At 37.2% G+C, this 24,643-nt stretch overlaps 1 protein-coding gene across 2 annotated transcripts in view; it reads left to right on the top strand.

Moving 5' to 3' along the window:
* Positions 1-24,643, top strand: part of MEI4 (meiotic double-stranded break formation protein 4) — a 188,416-nt gene that overhangs the window by 47,616 nt on the left and 116,157 nt on the right. For both annotated transcript variants that reach the window (XM_019729687.3, XM_088795597.1), the window contains one exon: positions 23,426-23,961. In XM_019729687.3, the coding sequence (XP_019585246.2) occupies positions 23,426-23,961 (536 nt within the window). The remainder of the gene's footprint in view (positions 1-23,425; positions 23,962-24,643) is intronic.

Genomic DNA, 24,643 nt, shown 5'->3' with positions numbered 1-24,643 from the left:
TAGAAATCCCTCATTGCTCTTTTAATTAATAAGTCACATGATGAACAAATACTAAGTTGCTTTTGTGGCCTCCCTCTGTGCTTGATTCGGTGAGATCTTACATACAGTAGCTTTTCAAAGAGGTTTCTCGGCTTGATATTTAAATTACCATCTCTGATTAAGCTTATAAATATTTGTAGTATAAATAATTGTCATAGGCTAAAGTGGGATTGTTTATGTAAAATGTAGTGTAATATCTACGAAAATGTTATTTTACATTAGCTTGACAAATAACCACTTGGTGAAATGGTAAGAGTAACTGGTAAAAATTTAAATAGTGCTTCTGATTCTTCTATGTACTTTTTTATTGTATTTGGAGTTCTTACAAATTTATCCATAAAGCAGAATATTACAGAATTTTGGCATCTTTCCTCCCTCCATTGTTATCCTAATGACAGATACCTTTTACCCTAGAATTTAGTATCATTTGTTCATTCTTTCTGTAAAATATTTTTGATAAAATGACCTTATTCTTTGACCCAGATCATACAAATTAGATGGAATTTTGCATATTTTAATAACTAATTTTGCTAATAATTGTGCTTTTAATAACTCTGAAGTTGTTTCTACCTGTGTATTTTATGAAGTGTTTATCCTCTTCTGAATTTTTTTTTTCTTTTGATTCTACCATTTATTCCTTCATCATTTTTTGTGGTGGTGGTAAATATACACAACATGACATTTATCATTTTAACCATTTTTAAGTTGATGGTTCAATGACACTAAGTACTGTCACACTGTTGCACAACCATCACTGCCATCCATTTCCAGAGCTTTTTTGTTTGTTTGTTTTTAGTTTCAGGTCTACAAAGCAACATAATACTTAGACATCTACATCCCTCACAATATGATAACCCCCCTTCCCCAAGCTACTACCCCTCTGACATCTTATATAAGTGTTACAATACCACTATCTTCCTTATGCTGTACTCCACATGCCGTGCCTTTATTTATTTATTTATTTATTTATTTATTTATTTATTTATAGTTGACATGCAATATTATTCTACTGGTCAGACATCTATACAGTCTATGAAGTGATCCCCCTGATAAGTCCAAGGCCCATTGGGCACCTTACATAATCTTTACAACATTGTTGACTATATTCCCCATACTGTATTTCATATCCCCATGATTATATTGTGTCTACTAATTTGCACTTTTTAATCCCTTCACCTTCTCCTCCATCCCCCTCCCCACTGCCTTCTAGCAGCGAAGAAATCCAAAACACTAATTCGAAAAAATATATGCACCCCTGTATTTATTGCAGCAGTATTCACAATTGCCAAGATGTGGAAACAACCAAAATAGACGACTGGATAAAGAAACTGTGGTACATTGATACAATGGAGTATTACTCAGCCATAGAAAAGAATGAAATCTTACCATTTGCAACGACATGTGGGACCTTGAGAATATTATGCTAAGTGAAATAAGTCAGACTGAGAAAGACAAATACCATACGATCTCACTTATATGTGGAATCTAAAGAACAGACTAAATGAGCAAATAAAACAGAAATAGACACAGACATATAGAGGAAAAAAAAAAAACCTTATCTGATTATTTTTGTCCTGTAACCATAAGGTGTCTCATCATAGCTGTAATTTCCAAGAAGAAATCAGGCCAAAGTAGGACAAGTCCAGGCTGGTGGGCTGCTTCATGTGGCTGTGCAGCTCTCTGATGTTTGATGGCGCAAGAGAACCGTGTGCCTCAGTAATCTGTCCTTTTCTTGTCCCTCTGAAACGTCTCTTTAAAGGAGTGCTGTGTCCATGCACAGGCTTCTATGGTGGTGAACACCGTGATGACAAACTTAGCTGTTCACTTGCCTTTAAACAGCAAACACCATATGAACCTAGGCCTTTTGTATCCACATGTCTGTGTGAAAAAGTACCATTAATCAGACTTGCAACTTAAAATTGTTAAATGTATTTTTATTTTTTAAATGACTTTCTGAAAGGCTTTGCCTCTTTATTGTTGGTCAACATAAGGCAGCAGTTCCAGGCAGTGGCCCTGAACCCTGCCTGTGCATTAGAATCACCTGTTAAAGCTGCTAAACATCCTGAGGCCTGAGTCGCACCCCAGACCAATTATATCAGAATCGCGGGGTTGGGCCAAGACATCAGTATTTTTTATTTATTTATTTTTTTTACAATTTATAGGTTGTTCTAAAGTACAGCCAGGTTTGAGAAACATTGGTTTAAGGTAAACTTTTATTTTCTGTGTTCAACCCAAATGCCCTTATTATCAGTTTTCATTATTAATGCCACCTAGTTTTAATCCCCTCATTTTACTGGAGTATTCTCTGAAGTATGCTGCAGTTATTTATTAGAAAGAATAGAACACGCTGCTATTGGCCCTGTTTGGGGGGAGGCATCTGACTGTAGGTTTAGTCTGCACTAATTGACTTTAATTGTGAGATTTGGGAACATGGACTACGCTGCTGAGAGAGGAGGGTGCGTGTGTGGGCAGCTGGGGGAGGAGTGTTCAGCTGTCTGTGTGCGTGTTTGGATGTGCTGGTGGCCGCTGAGTTTAGAGTTGGGCCTTTGGTGGGGAGCTCAAGCTCTTTTGTGTCAATAGTAATCTATTATAAAATGAAAACTGGCATTTTTTCCAACCTCGTTTTTTATTCTGTAAGGGTAAATAATAGAGGTAGACAGTTTCTTCCAGCCCATAAAAGCAATAAGGTGATCATAAGGTGTATCGTTTTTAAAATCAGGGAATACTTGTATTTCTCCTTTTCCTTCAGTATTACTTACTACAGCATGTAGCGTATTGAACAATCTGTGGTATGCTTTTGCAATGCATCTTCTTACGTTATTGCTATAGTTACTATACTGTTCAGGGTTCTTGAATTAGTAATAATACTCAGCAGCCCATGATGAGTTAAAATGCCTCTTTAGAAAGAAGCAAGTTTTCCTTCCTTCCATTTGCATGTTGCAGGTGGTTCCCCATATCAGCTTGCCTATGAAATCTTACTGGCAATACTTTGGGATATTTTTGAGAAACCCTATATCCGTTGATGCAGAAACATTTTCTATTGCATGATTTATCAGTAAATATTTAATTAAATATTTAATTTTTTTATTAAGAGGGTACTTACCACACACACACACACACACACACACACACACACACACACAACCACCTAATGTTTTAGTTAAAAATACATAAAAACTATTGTGGGAACATTGTCTTATTTCATGAATTCTGATTTTAGTGCTGTTAACTTTACCAAGAACTCTCAGCTATTACAATTATTTAAATAATTAGGATATTATCTTTTAGATAGTTCTGTAGTAAATGCTTTTTCCCCCTACCTAAGTACAATTTTCTGTGTTTACTGTAAAGTAGCAGACACTCAGTTTTTATGGCATGAATGTCATGGATCTGTATGTGTATCAGAAGGCACCTTGGAAATAAATGGAAGTGATGTGATTGTAACATCCATTCTGACAACATGTGTGAATAAGGAAAAGGACAATACCTAGAACATCATGCTCCACATGTAACACTTTTATACGCTAATAAATGATCATCATCAAGGTCTAACACCCAGTAGATGCTCGATGATTAATTTAAGAGTGAACATGCATAAATGAATGAAGAAAGAACCAACAAAGGGAGAGGGGGTATTATTGATGGCCGGAAGGGTTGCTGAGGACATAGTCAGGACATAGAGTGCTTACTGGAAAGAGCATGAATTTTGGAGTTAAATGAATCCGGGTTGAAGATCAGATCTACTCATGTTTACTAAGCTCTTTTAGGCAAGTCACTTACCTCCCAGGAGACTCAACTTTCCTCCCCTGTAAAATGAGGATGAGGAATTTTCCCATGATAATGGGAAATTGTGAGGTTTAATGGGGGAATGCTTGGCACGAAGCTTCCTGACACACAGATAAAAAAAATAAATAAATACTAGTTTCCTTCCTCATTGGCCTTGATATTCTGATGGGAATTACCGTTGATTCCTTATCAACAGAAGAACCTTGTTTTTCTTTGTTTGTTGTTTGTTTGTTTTTGGCTTGAGAATTTTACTGTTTAGTTCTGTCTTATAAAGACCTGTTTCAACAGATTATACCAGTGGGAAAGGAAAGGACAAAGATTTAAGGGTATGTGTGTTTTTCTTTCCAGTAATACAACTGAATGATTGACAGGCATCACTGCCACATTCTCAGTTCTTGTCCAACAGCAAAAGCGGAAGATGCTCAGTATGTTCCTGGACTGGCAGTCTGATTCTCTTAGGAGTAAACTGCTTAGAAAATTTTGTAGGAATTCAGCTATTATCCTGTTTAATTATTTTGGGAGTTACATTAAAGTTACTTGATTTTCATTCTCTACTCTGTCTACATATTGTTATAAAAAGTGCTAATCTGAGTTCTTTTATTCTGATTTCTCAATTATATAATTTTCACTTTTCTATAGTGAGCCCTGTGGTTTCTGTCTTTTATAAAATATCATTTCTTCTTGACTATTTCAGGAGTCCCCTGTAGGTCATCTGCAACCCTTTTTTGTCTCTGCCATTTTTACTCACACACAGTTCAGATCATGTTTTAAACAGTGCATAACTTTCTGTTATCTAGGAACAGATTACATTTAAGCCCCTCTCCATTGTGAACCCAGACTTTCGTTTCAGCCCTTTATCCTACTCTCTACGTGGCTCTGCACTCCCTCTATTCTAGCTACACCTTCTCCGAGCTATTGCCCATGCCCCTGCCTCTGTGCCTTTGTTCATGCTCCCTCCTGGGATGAAAGCCCTCCCTAATGAAAGCTCTGTGATCCTTTGACACTCATACTATCTGGAATTGCTCTGGCTTTTCCCCAGTTTGAATGAATTCCTTTGTGTTCTTAGAGCATATCACCTGTATCTCTGCTTGACACTAATGCCTTTTGGCCTATGGTAGAGTTAGTTATTGGCCTGTCTTTTTTTTCAGTTCTTTGATGGTAGGAGGTCATGCCTTATTTACCATTTATGTCCCATTAGCCTTTATTCCAGTGCCTTTACATTTTAGCACTGCATACGGTATAAACTCTGTGAAATCATCTACTCTGGCAAGGCAGATTATATTTAGTTGGCTTATTTTCTCTCAGAAACAAAAATGTATGTTCATTTTTTTATGGTAAGAGATTATACTGATCTTTTGGTCAAGTTTATTTAATTTCCTAGATCACTGCTTTTTACAATGGGTGATAGATGAATGAACTGTAATACTAAAGCTATGCTGCATTGCTTTATAATTTGTCTTTGCAAGTTATGAAAACCAGCACCCCTAAGAATGAACTTTATTTTCAAGAATATCACAACAGTAAAAATCAGTGGAAATGAGTTCTGCTTGGTCAGCAATAAGGTGTCTGTAGAAAATTGACTTTGACCTCTCCTTTTTACTATACACAAGAATATATTTTAATCATAATTCACATGTAATAATTGACTACAGCGGTCTCTCTGGCTCTACCTCTTGTTCAGAATAAAGGATATTTTTACTTTGCTTCTTTATGCTAGTGGACAGACTCTACAGAATTAAGTATATGACTTTTGGCTAATTCCCTGTGTTATTAGAGTTGTTATTTGAGGCTTTACTGGCAGATTGGCTATAATTACAACAACAACAAAAAATGTTAGCTATAGAAATGTGTATGTCTCCAGACTGTGACATATGAATGATTCTTGGTCTTCATAGAAAGCCTATAAATTAGTTCATATACTGAAGGCATGAGATGAGCTATTATGTTCTCCTTCAAATATTTTATTCCAGGGTGAAATGAAAGGCATTTAACTCCTAGATTCAAAATTGGCCAATTACAGTATTTTTCTATTTTTGAATTGTCACTCAGTCTAGAGGTATTACCAATATTTTCAAATAGTCTTGCAAGTTTTTAAAGAAAAGAGTCATTTGTGTTATTCTGCAATGAATAATCTTTTCACCTCTGAGCTTTCATAACACTTTTCTTCTAATGCTATTAAAACATTCATTTAGGGAAATTGCTGAACACTTGCTTTGTGCCTGGCACCATGGGAAGTGCTTAGGATACAGTGGTAAGACTGATGTGGTACCTCCTTTTTGGAGGGTAAGTCTAAAGCAAAAGACAGGCAGCTAACATATAAGAACAGGTTCTATGGGAGCCCATTTCAGAGGAATCTGATCTGATCTAGAAAGTCAGGAAAGGCATTCCTGAGGAGAAACATTTAAATTCAAATATGAAGCCTGAAAAAGCCAGTCAGGATAGGTGGATTTGGAAGGGGTAGGAGAATATTCTAGGTTAATAAATAAATAAATAAAAGCACAGAAGTGTAGAGCTGTTATGTCTACAGGAATGATTTCCAACCTCGCCCACTGGAATCACCTGAGATGTTTGAAAAACTTCAGTGCTTAGACCCAACTCTGAGAGAGGCTATGGACACTGGAAAACCATAATTGAGGTGTTTTTCAGCAGGGGGGTGACACAATAAGATTTGTGATCACGAAGGTCACTGGGTTCCTGCATGAGACAGATTGGAGAGAGTGTGGAGGCTGGCTGTGCAGAGACCAGTTACAAAGCATTGCAGTGAGTTGGGCAAGAGAAGAGAGTAGCTTAGACAAAGCTGGCATTAGTTGGGATGGTGAAAATAAAAGTTGGTGTCTTAGTCCTTTTGGGCTGTTCTAACAAAATTACCATAGACTGGGCAGCTTATATACAACAGAAATTTATTTCTGTCAGTTCTGGAGGCTGGAAAGTCCAAGTCAAGGTGCCAGCAGATTCATTGCCTGGTGAGGACTCACTTCCTGGCTCACAAATGGCACCTTCTTGCTGTGTCCTCACGTGGTGGAAGGCATGAGGGAGCTTTCTGGGGCCTCTTTTGTAATGGCACTAACCCCATTCCTGAGAGTTTCACCCTCATCACCTAATCACTCCCCAAAGGCTATACCTCCTAATATCATCACCTTGGGGTTAGGATTTCAATATCTCAGTTTTGGGGAGACACACTTATTCCAACTGTAGCAGTTGACAAAAGGAAAAGAGAAAGAAAAGGCTAATTAGGTGAAAATCCTAAGTTAGAATCACATAAACCAAGTGAAGATAATATTTTGAGAGTGAGTAAATGTATCAGATGAGGGGTCAAGCAAAGTAGAAACTGGTGACTGCCCATTAAATCAAGTGATTAATGCATTGGCAACTTTGCTGAGAGCAGTAGAATATATATGGAAGACCCATACACATGTAATAGGCAATTAGTGTCATAACCATCAATGGCTGTGGTTAGGAAATGTTTATGGGAAGACAGAATGAGAGTGAGCCTTGAATGATGCATAGAACTTCAGTAAGCAGGGCATGCATAACTCAGGGAGGGAAAACATCTTGAAGTTTGGGTGTGGCACATCCAGGGCCAGAAGACAGGATTGTTCTTAGGAAGTTTGGACATCATTTTCCAGTAACGATGAGACATTAAAAGGTTATGGATATGGACAGATAATTTTGACAAAGAAGCCAAAAACTTACAATGGAGAAAAGACAGCCTCTTCAATAAATGGTGCTGGGAGAATTGGAAAGCCACGTGCAAAAGAATGAAACTAGACTGCTAGCTGTCACTGTGTACCAAAATTAATTCAAAACGGATCAAAGACCTAATCATAAGATCTGAACAAGACCTAAAACAATAAAGTGCATAGAAGAAAACATAGGTACTAAACTTATGGATCTTGAGTTCAAAGAGCATTTTATGAATTTGACTCCAAAGGCAAGGGAAGTAAAAGCTTCCCTCATTTATTTAATGAATTCAACTATATCAAACTAAAAAGCTTCTGCACAGCAAAAGAAACCATCCGCAAAATAAAGAGGCAACTGACTCAATGGGAGATTTTTGCAAACAATGCCTCCAATAAGGGGCTAATATCCAAAATATATAAAGAACTCATACAACTCAACAACAAAAAAACCCCCAAACAATCCAATTTAAAAATGGGCAGAGGCTCTGAAGAGACATTGCTCCAAAGAGGACATACAAATGACCAATAGACATATGAAAAAATGTTCAACATCTCTAATCATCAGAGAAATGCAAATAAAAACCACAATGACATATCACCTCACCCCAGTCAGAATGGCTATCATCAACAAGACAAATAGTAACAAGTGTTGGAGAGGCTGTGGAGAAAAAGGAACCCTCATACACTGTTGGTGAGAATGCAGGTTGGTGCAGCTGCTATGGAAGGCAGTGTGGAGGTTCTTCAAAAAATTAAGAATAGAATTACCATATGACCCAGCAATCCCTCTCCTGGGTATCTACCCCAAAAATCTGAAAACATTTATCCTTAAAAACATATGTGCTCCAATGTTCATTGCAGCTTTATTTACAGTGGCCAAGACATGGAAACAACCAAAGTGTTCTTTGACAGATGAATGGATAAAGAAGTTGTATATATGGATAAAGAAGTTGTATATATACACAACAGAATACCATTCGGCCATAAGAAAAGGGGAAATAGGACCATTTGCGACAACATGGATGGATCTCGAGATTATAATGCTAAGCGAAATAAGTCAGACAAAGAAAGTATAGAACCATGATTTCACTGATATGTGGTATATAAAATTGAAAACAACAAAAGAACAAGACAAACAAATGAAGAAACAAAAACTTATAGACACAGACAATAGTTTAGTGGTTACCAGAGGGTAAGGGGGAAGCGAGAGTGGTAGAAGAGGGTAAAGGAGATCAAATATATGGTGATGGAAAGAGAATTGATTCTGGGTGGTGAACACACAATGTGATATATATAGATGATATATTACAGAATTGTACACCTGAAATCTATGTAACTTTACTAACAATTGTCACCCCAATAAACTTTAATTAAAGAAAGAAAAAAAACGGTTATGGACTAGGAAGACTGTTAATCCAGCAGTAGTGTTTTGCAAGTAGGAGAGGGGAAGACACTGATAGCAGGAAAGCCTGGTTGGAGAAAATGGTAGTGTTCCACACAAGAAAGGGGAAAAACAAACAAAACATGGTTTCAGATCTTACATTTAAATCTTTTTGAGTTTATTTTTGTATATGGTGAAAGAAGGTGATCCGGTTTCATATTTTTACATGTATCTGTCCAGTTTTCCAAATACCATTTATTGAATAGACTGTCTTTACCTTGCTGTATATTGTTGCTTCCTTCGTGATAGATTAAATGGCCATATAGGCATGGGTTTATTTCTGGGCTCTCTACTCTGTCTATGTGTCTGTTTTTATGCCAATGACATGCTGTCTGGATTACTATTGGCTCGTAGTATAGTTTGACATCCGGTAGCATGATGCCTCCAACTTTGTTCTTTCTCAAGATTGCTGTGGCTGGTTGGGGTCCTTTGTGGTTGCATATAAATTTCAGGATTATTTGTTCTAATTCTGTGAAAAATGCCATTGGTATTTTCATGGGATTTTATTGAATCTATAAATTGCTTTGTGTAGTATGGACATTTTAACAATGTTAATTCTTCCTATCCATGAACATGGTATATGCTTCCATTTATTTGTATCTTCTTCAGCTTCTTTCTTCAATGGCATCATTTTCTATGTACAGGTCTCTTACCTCCTTGATTAAATTTATTCCTAGGTATTATATATATATTTTTGATGCAGTTCTAAATGGGATTGTTTTCTTAATTTCTCTTTTCAATACTTCATTATTGGTGTATAAAAATACAACTGATTCCTGAATATTAATTTGAATTAAAGACTTAAATGTAAGACCTGAAACCATAAAACTCCTAGAAGAAAATATAGGCAGTAAACTCTCTGAAAATCCTCTTAGTAAAATTTTGTCTCATATATCTCCTTAGGCAAATGGTACTACATGAAACTAAAAAGTTTTTGCACAGCAAAGGAAACCATCAACAAAATGAAAAATCAGGCTACTGAATGGGAGAAGATATTCACCAATGCAGGTTGATATCCAAAATTTATAAAGAACTCATGCACCTTAACATAAAACAAATAAATAAATAAATAAATAAATAAAAAGAAAACTAACAATCCAATTTAAAAATGGGCAGAGGACCTGAATAGACATTTCTCCAAAGAGAACGTACAGATGGCCAATAGACATATGAAAAGATGCTCAATGTTACTAATAGTCAGAGAAATGCAAATTAAAATCACAGTTTGATACCATCTCACACTTGTAGGATTGGCTATTGTCAATAAATCAAACAAATGTTGGTGAGGATGTGGAGGAAATGGAACTCTCGTGCACTGTTGGTAGGATGTAAACTGGTGCAGCCGCTATGGAAAACAGTATGGAGGTTCCTCAAAAAGTCAAAAATAGAACTACCTTATGACCCAGCAATTCTACTTCTGGGTATTTATCCAAAGAAATTTGAAAAGATATATGCAACCCTATGTTCACTGCAACGTTATGTACAATAGCCAAGGTATGCAAGCAACTGAAGTGCTTATTAATAGGCAATTGGATAAAGAAGTGGTGGTACATATATACAATGGAATGTTACTTGGCTACAAAAGAGAATGAAATCTTTCCATTTGCTACAATATGGATGGACCTAGAGAGTTATTATGCTAAGTGAAACATACGTAAGTCAGACAGAGAAAGACAAATACCATGGGATTTCACTTATATGTGGAATCTGAAGAACAAAATAAAGGGACAAACAAAACAGAAACAAACTCATAAACACAAACGACAAACTGATGGTTGCCTTATGGAAGGAGGGTTGTGGGGACTTGGTGAAAAAGGTGAAGGGATTAATAAGTACAAAGTGATAGTTACAAAACTACATCATGGGGATATAAAGTGCATCATAGGGAATATAGTCAATAATATTTTAATACCTGTATATGGTGCCAGGTGTGTAATAGACTTATGGGGGGGGGGAGCGGAAATCACTTCATAAGTTATATAAATATCTAACCACTATGTTGTACACCTGAAACTAATATAAAATATTATTATTATAGTTGACACTGTAATTTTAAAAAAATTAAAAAAGAAAAGAGCTGGACTAGGATGCTGGCAGGGGGAATAGAAAAGTCCCAGAGGTATATTTTGAAACAAACAAAAATAATGCAGCTTATCGAAGAACTGACTATCTTCAGGGAGAGAAAAAACAGAGAGTGCTTAAAGGGAATGCAAGATTTTGAGAATTGGTGGTTTGAAAAACATAACTTTATTTAACAATGATAAGTGATGCATATACCTATATGCTATTTACTGGTTTTGTTGACTATGAGGTCAAAAATATTTTGCATTTTGGGAGGGAAACGGAACATATTTAATGAACCAATATTTTATAATTTACTTTTGGTACCCGCAAAATCCACTGTGGAGTGACTCCACCTGGAGTGACATCCGCATATGAAAAGGGGTGGTGATTTCTGAGCCCTACAGGGTCACTAAGGGTGCCCTCACTTGAGTTAACAGAATTTACAGAGGCTCCTAGCACAATGGGGAGATAATAGGTAAATACATCAAGGCTCTGAAAGGCACTGAGAAGATGACTGGTGTGTCTTATGGCTCAGGTTATAATACTTGGGAGAAACATTATCTTTAGTCACCAGAACTGAAGATTAAAGGGGATTTATGAATGTTTTGTGTGTCTGAGGATGAGACTGTTTCCTTGGAGAAGCCTAAGTTATTTGAAGATATATGTTTAGCAGTAACCTGGGGACAGAATGAATTGTTACCAATTCTGAAATAAATAAGGAGGAGGCAATTGGAAACTAGTATTGCCCACTATGGACATAAATAAAATCATATTTTAAGTAATACTAGCACAAAACCTCTGATTGTTTGAGTTTGGTGTTTTCTTCTGTTTCATAGAAAAACAGTTCTTTAGTATCTGTGATTATCAATAAGGTTTTGGGGAAATATTATTCTAGTTGTGCACAATTTTTTGATACCTTTTTAACAAACCATAGATTTGAGTGGTCTTAATATGTCAGAGATAGTTAGAAAGATAGATAGATAGATAGATAGATAGATAGATAGATAGATAGATAGATAGATAGATAGATAATAGACAGATAAAATCTTGAAACCAGAACTCATAGCCACAAGGCTATATGAGGCAAACTTTACAAAATGTTCTGGTCAGAGGAAGGCCTTATCCTTAGAGATGCAGCTGATCTTGGGGCATCCCTGTAGCAGTGTTGTGATTGAGCTCTCCGTATGTTTGATCTGAACAGATGTACGTTAGTTAGCTAAAAATGTGGCTAGCTCTGTTTCAGGTAATTCAGTGGCTGCATGCAAGTCAAACCCACAATTATAAATTTATTAGGTAACCCACAAGTTACCTAATAAAGTTGCAAGTTACCTAATAAAATGGATGTAATTTAGAGAGTGGAATTGAAAGGTGAAAAGATTGGAAGGTAAATTAAAATTAGAGACTTCTTGTACTTATTCGGATGTGATATAGTAAATGTAAAATTTAGGGGGGATGTTTATGGGCAGGACGAGTATGGGTCACTGAAGGTTAGTTTAGAAAACCTACATCTCTTTTTCAATACAATATGAGGATCTTCTAAAACAGCCCAAATAATCAACAAGTACTGAAATGTACGCTATTTGCTCCATACTGTGCTTGACTTTCAAGGTGGGAATAAACGAACATTTCTTTGCTGCTTATCATGACTTTGTGGTCTGGTTAGAGAGGCAAGATCTCCTGAGAGAGACATATGTAAACATATTACATATGATTTATAGAGTTTTGTTTTGGGTTATATTTATTCATGGTTATTCATTCACTGATTAGTTGATTCATTTCTTCAAAACACAACAACAACAACAACAAAAACCCCAAAACAAACAAAACCCAAAAAACAGTTATTTCTGGAGGTCCAGTGGTAGAAGATAGAAGAAATAGAATTTATATAACCATGCAGGAGGCAGATCATGACATGTAAACCAATAAGCAGAACAATTGTGTGTTAAAAGCTGTGAAGAAAATAAATGAGGGTGAAGTGATGGAATGCCTGGGAGTGGGGCAAGGCTGCTCATTTAGACAGGGTGGTCAGTGAGACTTTACTGAGAAAGAGGGGTTTGAGATGACTCCTGAAGGAGCAGGGTCAGCCAAGGGCCCGAGGGCAGGACGCAGCTTGGTGTTCAGTGAGCAGAAACAGGCCAGTGGCTGTAGAGCAGAGTGAGTGAGGAATAGAGAGGAGGAGGTGAGGCCAGAGAGAGAACAAGAGCGCAGATTATGTCGGGCTTGGTCCAGTGGGGTAGGCCTGAGTGTAAGTACAACGGGAATCCTTTGGTGAGCATTAAGCAGGCGTTCTAAACTTCTCACTCTGGCTGCTGCATGGAGATTGTAAGTGGGAGGAGGAGAAAGCCTGCTGGCTAGGAGTCGGAGGCTGTCTGTGGTCCATGAGGGAAGTGAACTAACTGCCTGAGGGTAAGGCGGGAAGGAGACAGCTAGACTATATAAAGCTTTAGTTCTGCAAAATAGAAAACAAAGTGGCAAAAGTGAGTCCTGAAAAGGGAGTGGAAATCTAGCCGAACTTGGGAAAGATTAAACATGAATTAAACATGAACATGTAGCGAGGAAACAGAAAGACATTTCTGGAAAGTTCGAAGGTGGGAGTAGTGGCGATGGCATGCATGAGACACAGCCCACATCTCTGTTACCCAAAGAAAGCAGAACAAACATAAATTAATCTAAGATAGTGGTTCTCACACAAGAGTCACCTGGGAAGCTTTAGTAAGTATTGATAACTGGGTCCTACCCCCAAGATTCTGAGGTACTTAGCATAGGGTGTGGTCTGGTACTGGAGTTTTAAAAGTTCCCTCTAATGTGCAGGTAAGGTTGAAACCCACCAGAATAAGACCTTTCTGCATAAGTTCTTATAAACCGGGAGGTCTTGAGTCCAGCAAGAAACAAGTGAAGCAGGCCGAGTGCATATGTTTGGGCATAGAGAAAAGCATTAGTTTTGAGACATACTCAATTTATGAGATTCCCTTGAGATGTTCATTTAGAAAACAAGTTCCTGGCGCCCTCCCCTGGAAACACTGATTACCTGTGCCTATGAATACTTAATTTTAGTATGTTCTCCTTAAGGTGATGTAGATTGGGGAAGCATTGCACTGGGTGAAAGAGCTCAGTACTTTTGATTTTGATAAAGACAGTAAAGTACACACATCGGTGAAATGAATGTCAACCACAGTTGTCCAGCAGGGGAGGCTCGGGGGACCAAGTTAGCTTCAAGGTAACATCTTAGCAGTGTAGATATGAGCAGTTGGAACCCAGTGGTCAAGAGCTGAAATCAAAGCAGTGGCTCCAACGTCTTGATGGAAAACAAATTCAGACAAATTCTTTTGGAAAGAGACTTGGTCAAGGACAGATTGGATATCTGTGGGATCTCAGCAGGCAAGGTAATTGTGGTGAGACTGCAGAGAGCTGTGTGGTTTGTCATTCACAGCACTGGGAGGCCAGTGGATGTGATGCATTGCTGACTTCAGTGATTTTATCGTTTTTACCACTTCCAGGTGGTGTTCATAACATCCATACACTGATGAATGGAAGTCATGCAGGTGGATTCATTGGCTCATTTGGCAGAGGGCTGCATTTTCGTGGGGTTGATGTTATTCTGTAGGGCTGTGATATTGGCATCAGGGTGTGAGAGTCCACCATCTCCCAACTTGGTCGTGTTCGTAAGGAAATGAAGTTAGGACTGTGCTTTTTAACTGTCCTGCACATCTTTGCCCCTACGTGACTGAATCCAAAGAGTGATTGCTTTTTCTTATCAGCTCCTAATTTTGTCCTAGTAATGCTTTTTCCTTCAGAGAAATTATTTTGTTAATTTACTCATCCCCTTTTTATTCAGTAGCTTTGGATACAAATAGTGTGGACAGAAGACATAGAGAGAATGTCTAAGCCCTGCCCATAAGGTCACACAGTCTGTTGAGAGCAAGATCACATCACTGATTACACCCACAGAACTCTATACTCCAGAGAAAGATACTGACGCTCAGAGGAGAGAGCAGTTACTTTGCCTTAGAGAATAGGACTTTTGAAAAGACTTTTGAAAGTCTTTTTGCTTAGCATAATAATACCAATAAACTTTAATTTTAAAAAAGGAAGGAAGGAAGGAAGGAAGAAAGGCTTTTTGGAGGAAGTTGCTGACCTTGAAAGATGGGTAGGATTTACAAAGCTATGGATACTAGGGTATTTCAGGCAAGAAGGAACCGTGTAAAGTACAGACACAGGAATCTACAGGGAAATGGTTTAATTTGACTGTGGCATAAGGAGCATGAAGGAGTGTTATGGAAAATAAGATGAAAAACTAGGTTGGAGCCTATTAAGAGGTGTGACAGCCAGTGGAAAACTTGCTTTATTCTGTAGGCAGCAAGGAGCCTTTGGAGATTTTCCAGAAGGAAAAGAGAAGGGAAACTTACATTGATTGCATGTGTGCTATGCATGTGCCACGCAGTATGCTTCCTGAGAGTGATTTCTTTAGGTTTCCTGAAGGATAGGTTTTTTAGGCAGAGTAACTAGGTAGTCATGTTTAGAAATGTTTGGAAGAGGAAGGAGATTGGAGACAAGAACCTCACTGTCATAGCCCAGATTTTACATGTAATTATATTGGCATGGAAAAAAGGAAGTGATATAAAAAAGGTTTTTCTTTATTGAATAAATATTTACTGAGTTCTTACTGGGTATTCGAGGCTCTGGATATGTCAGTAAACCAGGCATCCCAGCACTGTCATGGCATATTCTTTCTTGTGGGTGACACAGATTATATCAGCAGGAAATCATCAGGCAGTGACAAATGAGGTTACGGAATTAAAACAGGAAGGTATGACAGAGACTAATCTGGTGTCTTCTGTAGATTGGGTGGTCAGGGAAGGCCTTTCTGAAGAAGTGACATTTAAAAAGATACTTGAATCATAGGGAACCAGCCTTGAGAAAACTGGTATTGGGGGTGGAGAGAGCATCGCAGGCAGAGGGAACGTTTCATACAAAGGCCTTAAAGGGAAATGAATTTAGCAAATTACAGGAACAGAAGGATGAGGCTGGATTAATATTATTTGTCAATGGAAAATATATGGGGGTCTAGGAAGGAATCACAGTTGACTCTTAGGTTTCAGATGTTGGAGACAGACTAGTAGCACAGTTATCTGGGTATTGGACCAAGTGTAAATAAAGGATGTGGTGTCTTTAGGACATATGTGGTTTATAGTGCTGAGATCGAGTCCTGTTGAGATACCTAGGGACTTGAGCTTGGCAGAGGAGGTAGGATTGGAGATAGAGATTTCAGAGTCATCTGCTTAAAGGAATTCTTTGAGTCTGTGGTAAGGTGGGGACATCCAGGAAGTTGGCACAGAAGAAAGCCAAAGGCATAATGATGAAACTGGTTTAAATTGGCAAACTAGAGGGTGGCGTGGGAGCGCGAGATGAGGATAACCAGGGAAGCTTAGGGTTTGAGCACTTGAAGGCGGAAGGAATTGTGCTATGAAATAGTCTTGAACCAAGCTGACAACTACAAATACAAAACCAAATATACTGCTTTGTGAATCTCATGTAGTGAAGACAATTCAGCTAAGACATATATCATTCCATTAGCTTCTAATGTCATGCCTTTGACATTGCTGTCTCCCTTGGTGTATTCAAAGTCAGAATTGTGGTGCAGGCTGCTAAAGTGGGATTAAACAAAACTGCAACCTCTTCTTTGTCAGCACTTCTCAAATATGCTTTGCAATAGGCTAAAATATATCCTTCCAAAGGCAGAAGACAATTGCTTTGAAGTGAAACACTGTCTTTTCAGATGAATTGTGAAGTGCTTTAAAAATAGCATTTCCATGTACCCTTATCTACCACCCCTCTGCCCCTTTACTCTCTGGTAACCACTAAACTACTGTCTATGTGTATGAGTTTTTGTTTCTTTGTTTGTCTTGTTCCTTTGTTGTTTTCAGTTTTACATCCCACATATCAGTGAAATCATATGGTTCTCGCCTTTTTCTGGCTGACTTATTTCACTTAGCATAATAATCTCAAGATCCATCCATGATGTATTACAGAATTGTACACCTGAAACCTATGTAACTTTACTAACCACAGTCACCCCAATAAACTTTAATTTAAAAAAAATAATAAAAAAACCAGTAAAGTTGTAAAGTAAAAAAAAAAAAATTAAATTAAAATAATAACATTTCCTGTTTGACCACCAGGTGGCGTAAACATTACTTTTAAATTTTTCAGAGCATCAGTACATGTGATTATTATTAATACTAAGAAATCACACTTGGTAGTGACAATTTATATATGCCTGTGATAATATTTAAGTGAATTGAAGAGATGCTATTTGATTTCACTTTGAGTGTGTGTGTGTGTGTGTTCAACAAGTACTTAGACCACCAATCATGTAGGAGGATAGGCATCAGACAATAGAAATAATCAGATTAGTAAACTCTGTGTCTGCCCTTAAGAATCTCTCCATTCCAGTGGGGAGTTGCTAATACATTCAAAACAGGTTGATGAATGCAGTTATAGAGTATGTATGTGTAAGGTACAAGATAGACCAGATGGGGTGTGATTTCTTCTGGTCTGGGCAGAGCAGAGAAGGTTTCACAGAGGATTTGAAGCAGGGTTTGAAGAATCAGTCCATCTTTGGGTTATAGTATAAGAATACACCGTGTGTGTGTGTGTGTGTGTGTGTGTGTGTGTGTGTGTGTGTGTGTATATATCTCATCCCATTGGTTCTGTTTCTCTGGAGAGTCCTGACTAAAACATGTGCTGAAGGTAGAATCAGCATGCCACGGCATTTCACTTTCTGTGGATGAGAGAACTGAGAAAGAAGCCAAGGGTGATCCCTCACCCCGGGCCTGGTGACCAGAGAAATAGTCCTGCGATCAGCTGAGATAGGCAGTATATAGGTCAAACCTGAATTATATTATGTTTATATGTGCACTGTGTGAAGATGATTTGTTTAGTTTTATAAATATAAAGTTTATAGAACGTTTAAAGTGTACAGAAAAAGATACCTTTTAGGTAATTGGTTCTGTAGGTATAATTTTATAAGTCAGTAGGGACTGTAGAAATGAATGACAAAAGGCATCAAGAATTGATGTGGATGTGAATATTTTGGGGGGCAGCAGAAATATATTAACTACTGATTCAGGAGTGGGCATTTCTAGGGCAAGATGTGTGGCAGGAAGGCACCGGATCTATTTGGCTGAGTATACTTGAGATTCACTCTGAAATGGTAAATGGGATTAAGATGGAACATAACAAACGAAAGAAGATGGAAGAATTAAGGGTTCAGTAAAGTAAAACTGAAAGTCTGTGGGATCCAATGTATAAGAGGGACTATAGGATATTTTAGACAGACTCTGTAGTTTTAATTGATATTTTACTTCATGTATTTTATATGTGATTGCACACTGCATAGTTTAGATTCTTGGTGTCTATAATCACTTAATAAAAAGATAATATTTACTGAGCATGTAATATGTGCTAGACTGCTTGATCAGGGTGTGTGTGTGTGTGTAGTTTTTACTCTAATGACAAACATATTAGATCATATCCAGTGACTTGGAGAGAAATTACAGTCCTCATTGAAATTGAGAGAGAAGCATCATGTGACTTCTGCTTCACCTTAGTCCCTTCTGGAAAACAGAATTAAAGAAAGTTGCAGTAGCATGGCTTTATTTTCTCTCTCTCTTTTGAGTATGATGCTTTAGGATTTGTGATGAGAAAAGCCATCCAAGCAAATGAGTAGAATCTGACTGTAGTTTGTAAGACTCATTTAAAGAGACAGAAAGGTAGTTACTGTGTATTTCCATATTATATATCACTCACATAACGATGGATATTTAAACATCTTGTTTTTATAAATAAATATCTTATTTGACCATTGTCAGAGATTATAACCTGAAAATGTTTAATTTTCTCTAGAAAGGTTTTCTTTTTTTCCTATTTCTCTTCTACCTTATAAGGGTGTATGCAATAGTGAGACTTGCCCAGTATTATTTATGTTATTAGGCAGTGAGTCCTCTCCAATGCGGAAATGCTGGGTTCCAGTGCAAACACTGCTTGTAGTCGTCAAAGTTTTCATCATTGAGGACAAATAAGAGAGGCAATAAATTGGTTATTGGTTACAAGAGGTAGTAGATGCTATAAAAAATGTATTATTGGCTATTTGTTAGCACGTATTCTGAAACATTTTAAATGATTACGGCAATAACCATATTCTTTCTGTCTATCTGTTCTATGTTATTTCTCCATCTAAAAAAAAGTGTGATTTGATGTAAGTTGCAAAGAAGTTGGTCCTGGGACATTATGAATATTAAAAGATAAGTGAAGATCTGTCACAGCCAGCAGCAAGTTGTAGCACTAAGCGTTTCTCCTGATAAGGTGTCTACTACAGATGATACTATTATTCAGTGAGACAACAAAGATGACACGACACAAGACTCCTGCCATTCAGGAGCACATCAGCAAGTAAATAACATATAGAAATCGATGAATCCTATAATGGAAATGTACAGAATCTGGTATGGAAACCCACAGGCCTCTTTGCTGTGGTTAGAAGACGATTGGACTTGGAACCGAAGAATTGGTTTCACTTGCTCACTGTGTGGCTTTTCTCAGCCCTCTTAAATCTAGTTGAGCCTGAATTGCCTTGTCGGTAATTTAGGGATAATAATATATCTTGCAGGATTGTTGGGAATAACAATTGAATTATTTGATGAAATTACTTTGTAAAGTGAAATATGAATAGAAGATTCTTCTATTCAATTTGATAGAGTGACTTTAATAATGTAATCCATCTTGTATAAAATCTCAGTATAGTCTTCTCTCTGTGCAGTTTATTTAATCATTTAGGGAACTGAGAGGAGAGTCCTCTCTGTGTACTTTTCCACAGTGGCGTCTCCAACATATGGCCTCATCACTCTTTTCTGAGGGTTTAGAAACAAAGCAGCGAGGAAGAATGCAGGTCGGTTTTGTGTATTCCTATCCCCAGAGCACATTCTCCCTTCAAATCTGTACATGTCAGCATGTGAAGGAGACGAGATGGAGCGGTTGGGACTTGCCAACCGGCACACCAGTGAGGAGTGAAAAGCAGAAACAAGAAGGCAGCTTCTTTCTTCCCTTTTTAATAGTTGGTTGAATTTATTTTATGAGACTTCCTTAAAGTCATCACCCGTGAAGTTCAGCTTGCCTTGGTGGAAAATTGAGTAGGTTAATACAATATTTCAACTTCTGTTCACTTGCTTAGTGAAGCGCCATTTTGAATTCTATAAAAAAATATAATCTATCTGAATCATTACCATGGTGGTCCCCCTTTTACTTTTGTGAGGAGTGAAATGGATGTGGTGGAAAGGAGTCATTTCAGAAGTTTATCCTTGTTCATAAGAAAAAGAGACTCTCCGTTGGCTTCAAACAAGCATGGTCTGCCTGTTTTAGTATAGAAATAGCCACATGCGGTTAGATGCTTTGCTGATACTTCACTCTTCTGGATACCCCCACATTTTTAAACTTACTGCATTATCTCCCTAATATGGAATACAGATATTGTAGTAATAATTAGCAAGCACATATTTGCACATGTGCAATTATAGTAGACACTTGGTAAGTGAATGCACTCTTAATTAAAGATCAATTCTCTGATTTTGCCTCGTCAACTTCTAATGTGACTGAAGGACAAAAGAGCAACAAATTAGATTTCCAAATACATGGTGGGGAAGGTAGAAGTTGTCACTTTCATCATTCTTCTTATGCCCTATTCAACTAGGTCCCCCCACCTTCACATTAAAAAACAAAACAAACAAAAAAAAACATAACCACTAGGTGAGATCTCCTTTAACTTCTTATACAACATGGGCATTAAAAAAAAAAAAAAAAAAAAAAAAAATCCCTGTACATTCTCATCCTCTTTCTTTTAGCCTCAGAGGAAAAAAGGTATTGCACATCACTAAGCACAACCCATCCACTGAGGGCCTTGACTCAGTCTCCTCCCACCTTCCCTATGCCCCACCTGGTATTTTTATTTTTTCTGATATCTCCAGTTCTTCCTTCTTTATTTTTCTCTTCTTAGTCTATAATTGCTCAAGTTTCTCCCAATTTGTCATGCCACATTTGCCTGCGGTTACTCTCTGTTATACTCTCCTGATTCAAGACCTCAGAAGTGTTGGCTATTCTTCACTTACTTTCTGCCCATTCACTCTTCAGTCCATTGTACTCTGGTCTCTGTCCACCACCCTGACAGGCCAAAGCTGCTATGGATACGATCACTGGTGATTTTCTAACTGGTAATTCCAACATATTTTTTCAGCTCTTTATTTTGTTGGACTTCTATATTACATGTAATTCTCCTTGAAACTGCTTCCTTGACTTTCATGGCAATCATTTTTATTCTTCTTGTATCTCTTTAATTGTTCTTTCTCGGTCTCTTTGACAATTAAGTTTTCTCTACCAAACCCTCAAATACTGATACTCCTCAGCATCCCTCTGTGATCCTCTGTTCTACTCACTGCTCATCCTCTCCCCAAGTGATCATAACCATTTTCATTATTTCAGATACCACCTATACACCTATGACTCCTAAATGTATTTTCACGGTATACTTTTTTCCCCACTCTTAGGCTCATGTGGCCAATTTCCAGGTGAACATTTTTGCCTAGATTTCCTCAGTTGCTTCACAGTTTCCATGACCAAACCTGAACTTTTCATCATTTCTCCTAAGCCAGTTCTTCTCTCTGTATTTTTACTGTTTAGGTTGGTAGCACCATCAATCTACCTAGTTACCTAAGTTAGCACCATGGGATGCATTTATTAAGCCTTCTACTGCATTGCCCACACTCAGTCAGCCGGCTTCCAGATTATATTTTGATGGTTTATATTTATTTTCCTGGTCAATCTATTCCTTTCCCTCTACTGCAACTACTTGGTTCATTTCTCTCATCACCTGATGTTTGGACTTCTAACTGATCTTGAAATGTCTCATTATATGCTCCCCGAATCTGCCCTTCATACAGCCAACAGAGTGATTTGTGAAATGAAAATAAGACCATTTCACTTTTCTGCATTACACTGTTTAGTGTCTTATTCCTGCTTCCATTGCTGATAGCAATATTTCTCAAATTTGTTTTCATAGATATATGCATGTGCTTTAGAATGTTCAATGAGAACTTTTCAATTTTGTGCATACTTTTATTGATAATCATTTTACAAACAACATCGTTATTTGTGATTATGATGGCATCTCTGTCAAAGAATGACCTAAATTTGCTAAGTTAAGCCTTAACTGCAGTATTTCTCAGCCAATGTCAGAAGATTCTAGTAATTATAGACATAGTTTCAAGGATTTATGAGATTGATAGATGATAGCTAGATAGATATTCAATAATAAATACACATACATACATAAATTGTTTATATACAGAGGGTGCCAAAAATGTATACACATTTTAAAAAAGGAAAAAACTGTATTAATTGTCATACTCAATATATACCAATAACAAAAGATGAATACAAGTCACGTTAACTTCTGCAATTACAAGAGGTGCTCAAAGTGGTAACATCAGCATCCAGACACTTCTGATTACAGCAAACTACTACTTGAGTATAGGTAAAATCACTTAAAATGTGTATACACTTTTTAGGCACCCCTGGTATATTTATTTTTGTATATCAAGTATATGTGTGGGTATGTATATAATTTTTCCAAAGGGATCTTACATTATTCAAGGTTGAATTACACTCTATACTCTATAAATTCTAAGGTCTTTAATATATTTTTTAAAGATCTTTTATGACCTGGCCTCTACATATTTCCCCATCTTAATCTGTTGCCCTGTATTTTCTGTAAAAGGAACATCGAACTATTAGTGGGTCTTTATACACACAATGCTTTTCTTTTCCTTCTCAAGCCTGTGCTTTTGTGCTTACCCTTTGGTACATGGACTTCTTTTGTCTTCCTCTATTGCCCTTTTAACTTTTACTTATGTTTTACAAGGAAGTTCCACCCTCTCCTCTTCCAGAATGCATTAAACTAACCAGGGTCCTTCTATCTTCACAGTACCCTGAGCAAATATCTATCTCCAGATACATTTTTTGACTTTATAGTTACCTCTCGGAATCTGCACCAGATGGTGGCCTCCTTCAGGTCTTATGATTTCTCCTCTGTATCTATCTTTCCAGAATGGCACAGAGTTGAATGAGAGATAGTGACATGGGTAAATCACCCTTGCTTTCCACCAGTAAAGATAAAGACCTTTTCTATAGTCAGCCCAAATAACTTCTTTCAGTTTTTCCTCTATTCAGTTTTTACACCACTATTTAAAAATGTCTCACATGTATTTGCATGCTTCATTGAGCATTTTAAGTTATAAAGATCAATGCCTGGTTTTTATATGAAAATATTTTAGCTACCGAAAGGTAACGCTTATATTCCTTTCTATTTCAGGAGACCCATCTTCCCAGTTGCAGGCTCAGGAACCTGGAAGTTCTGAAAGTACATTAACGGTGCTAGAAGATTCAGGATGTGACTTATCACATGAGCAGAAAACTGAATCTTCAGAGATGTCACAGCATTTTGTGGGGAGCTGCACCCCCACACCCTTTCCACCACTGCCCATTGTGAAAAAACATAGTGCTACTCTAGAAAATCCTCTGTCTTCTCACATGCAATTCCTGCAACATCTACTTGAACTGAAGAACTGGACAGAATCAGAGAATCTGAAAACAGACTTAAGTTACTTTGAAAACAACTCTTCCACGGTGTCTGATTCTGTTTTTCAGTTGCTAGATGGCCTGATCACTTTTTACCGTGAACCCAAATTTCCTTTTTCAAACTTTTGTACTGAAGCTGTTGATACTTTAGCTAGACTGATCAGTGACTGTAACTTATCTAATCATATTCTTAAAAAGTGTTCCAAGAAGTTGGAAGAATTTGAGAAAACTCTGCTACAGATTATTTTAAGGAACAACCACATAAATCGGGTAAGTAATAAATCTCTTCCATTCATGAAATAATATGTCATTTTTTGGGTGAACATTTCCATTGGACAATGTCTATTGCTTTGTGGCTCAGAGTTTTTAGTTAGACCTTTTGCAGCTTTTACCCATTATCACATCCCTACCTCGGGCCTCTGATTGCTACATAGATGCCTGTGCTTCAAGTGTGGGCCTTTTTACTTTGAATTACCTTTTCTGTACTTTATCAGTATCCTTGGATTCTTCTCCTCTTTTGTTTTGTCTTGCCTACATTTACTTTCTGCTGCTCAAAAAGTCTCAGTATTTTTTCAAAATACCACTAACATTTATGATTTCCCAATCTATAACTTCTATGAGTGTTAAATTCCTCATGATGGATTTCCTTATTTTATTGAATTTCTTCTTTTTCTGGCATTGAAGAGCAAATGCCTGGGAACCAAAGAATATTTTTCTCTTCCTTTAGAATTTCTCATGTAAGTGGCATAATACCTCATGGAGCCTCTACAGATGATGTGGACTAATTAAATAAATTGGCTGAGGAGAGGAACACATAATATATGGCTTTATTATAGTTGTTTTTGTTTTTTGTTTTTAATTTAATTTAACGTGGATTAGAATGGTTGACTCACATTTTTTTCACAATGACATTGAGGTAACTTGAAGTTTTTTTTTTTTGGTTTGCTCTTGA

The sequence above is a fragment of the Rhinolophus sinicus genome, chromosome 2 (genome assembly GCF_057876585.1).
Source record: "Rhinolophus sinicus isolate RSI-liver-muscle chromosome 2, RSI-T2T, whole genome shotgun sequence".
In the NCBI taxonomy this organism is placed as follows: Eukaryota; Metazoa; Chordata; class Mammalia; order Chiroptera; family Rhinolophidae; genus Rhinolophus; species Rhinolophus sinicus.
The sequence above is the reverse complement of the archived record's forward strand: the minus strand, read 5'-3'. Positions and strand labels throughout refer to the sequence as shown.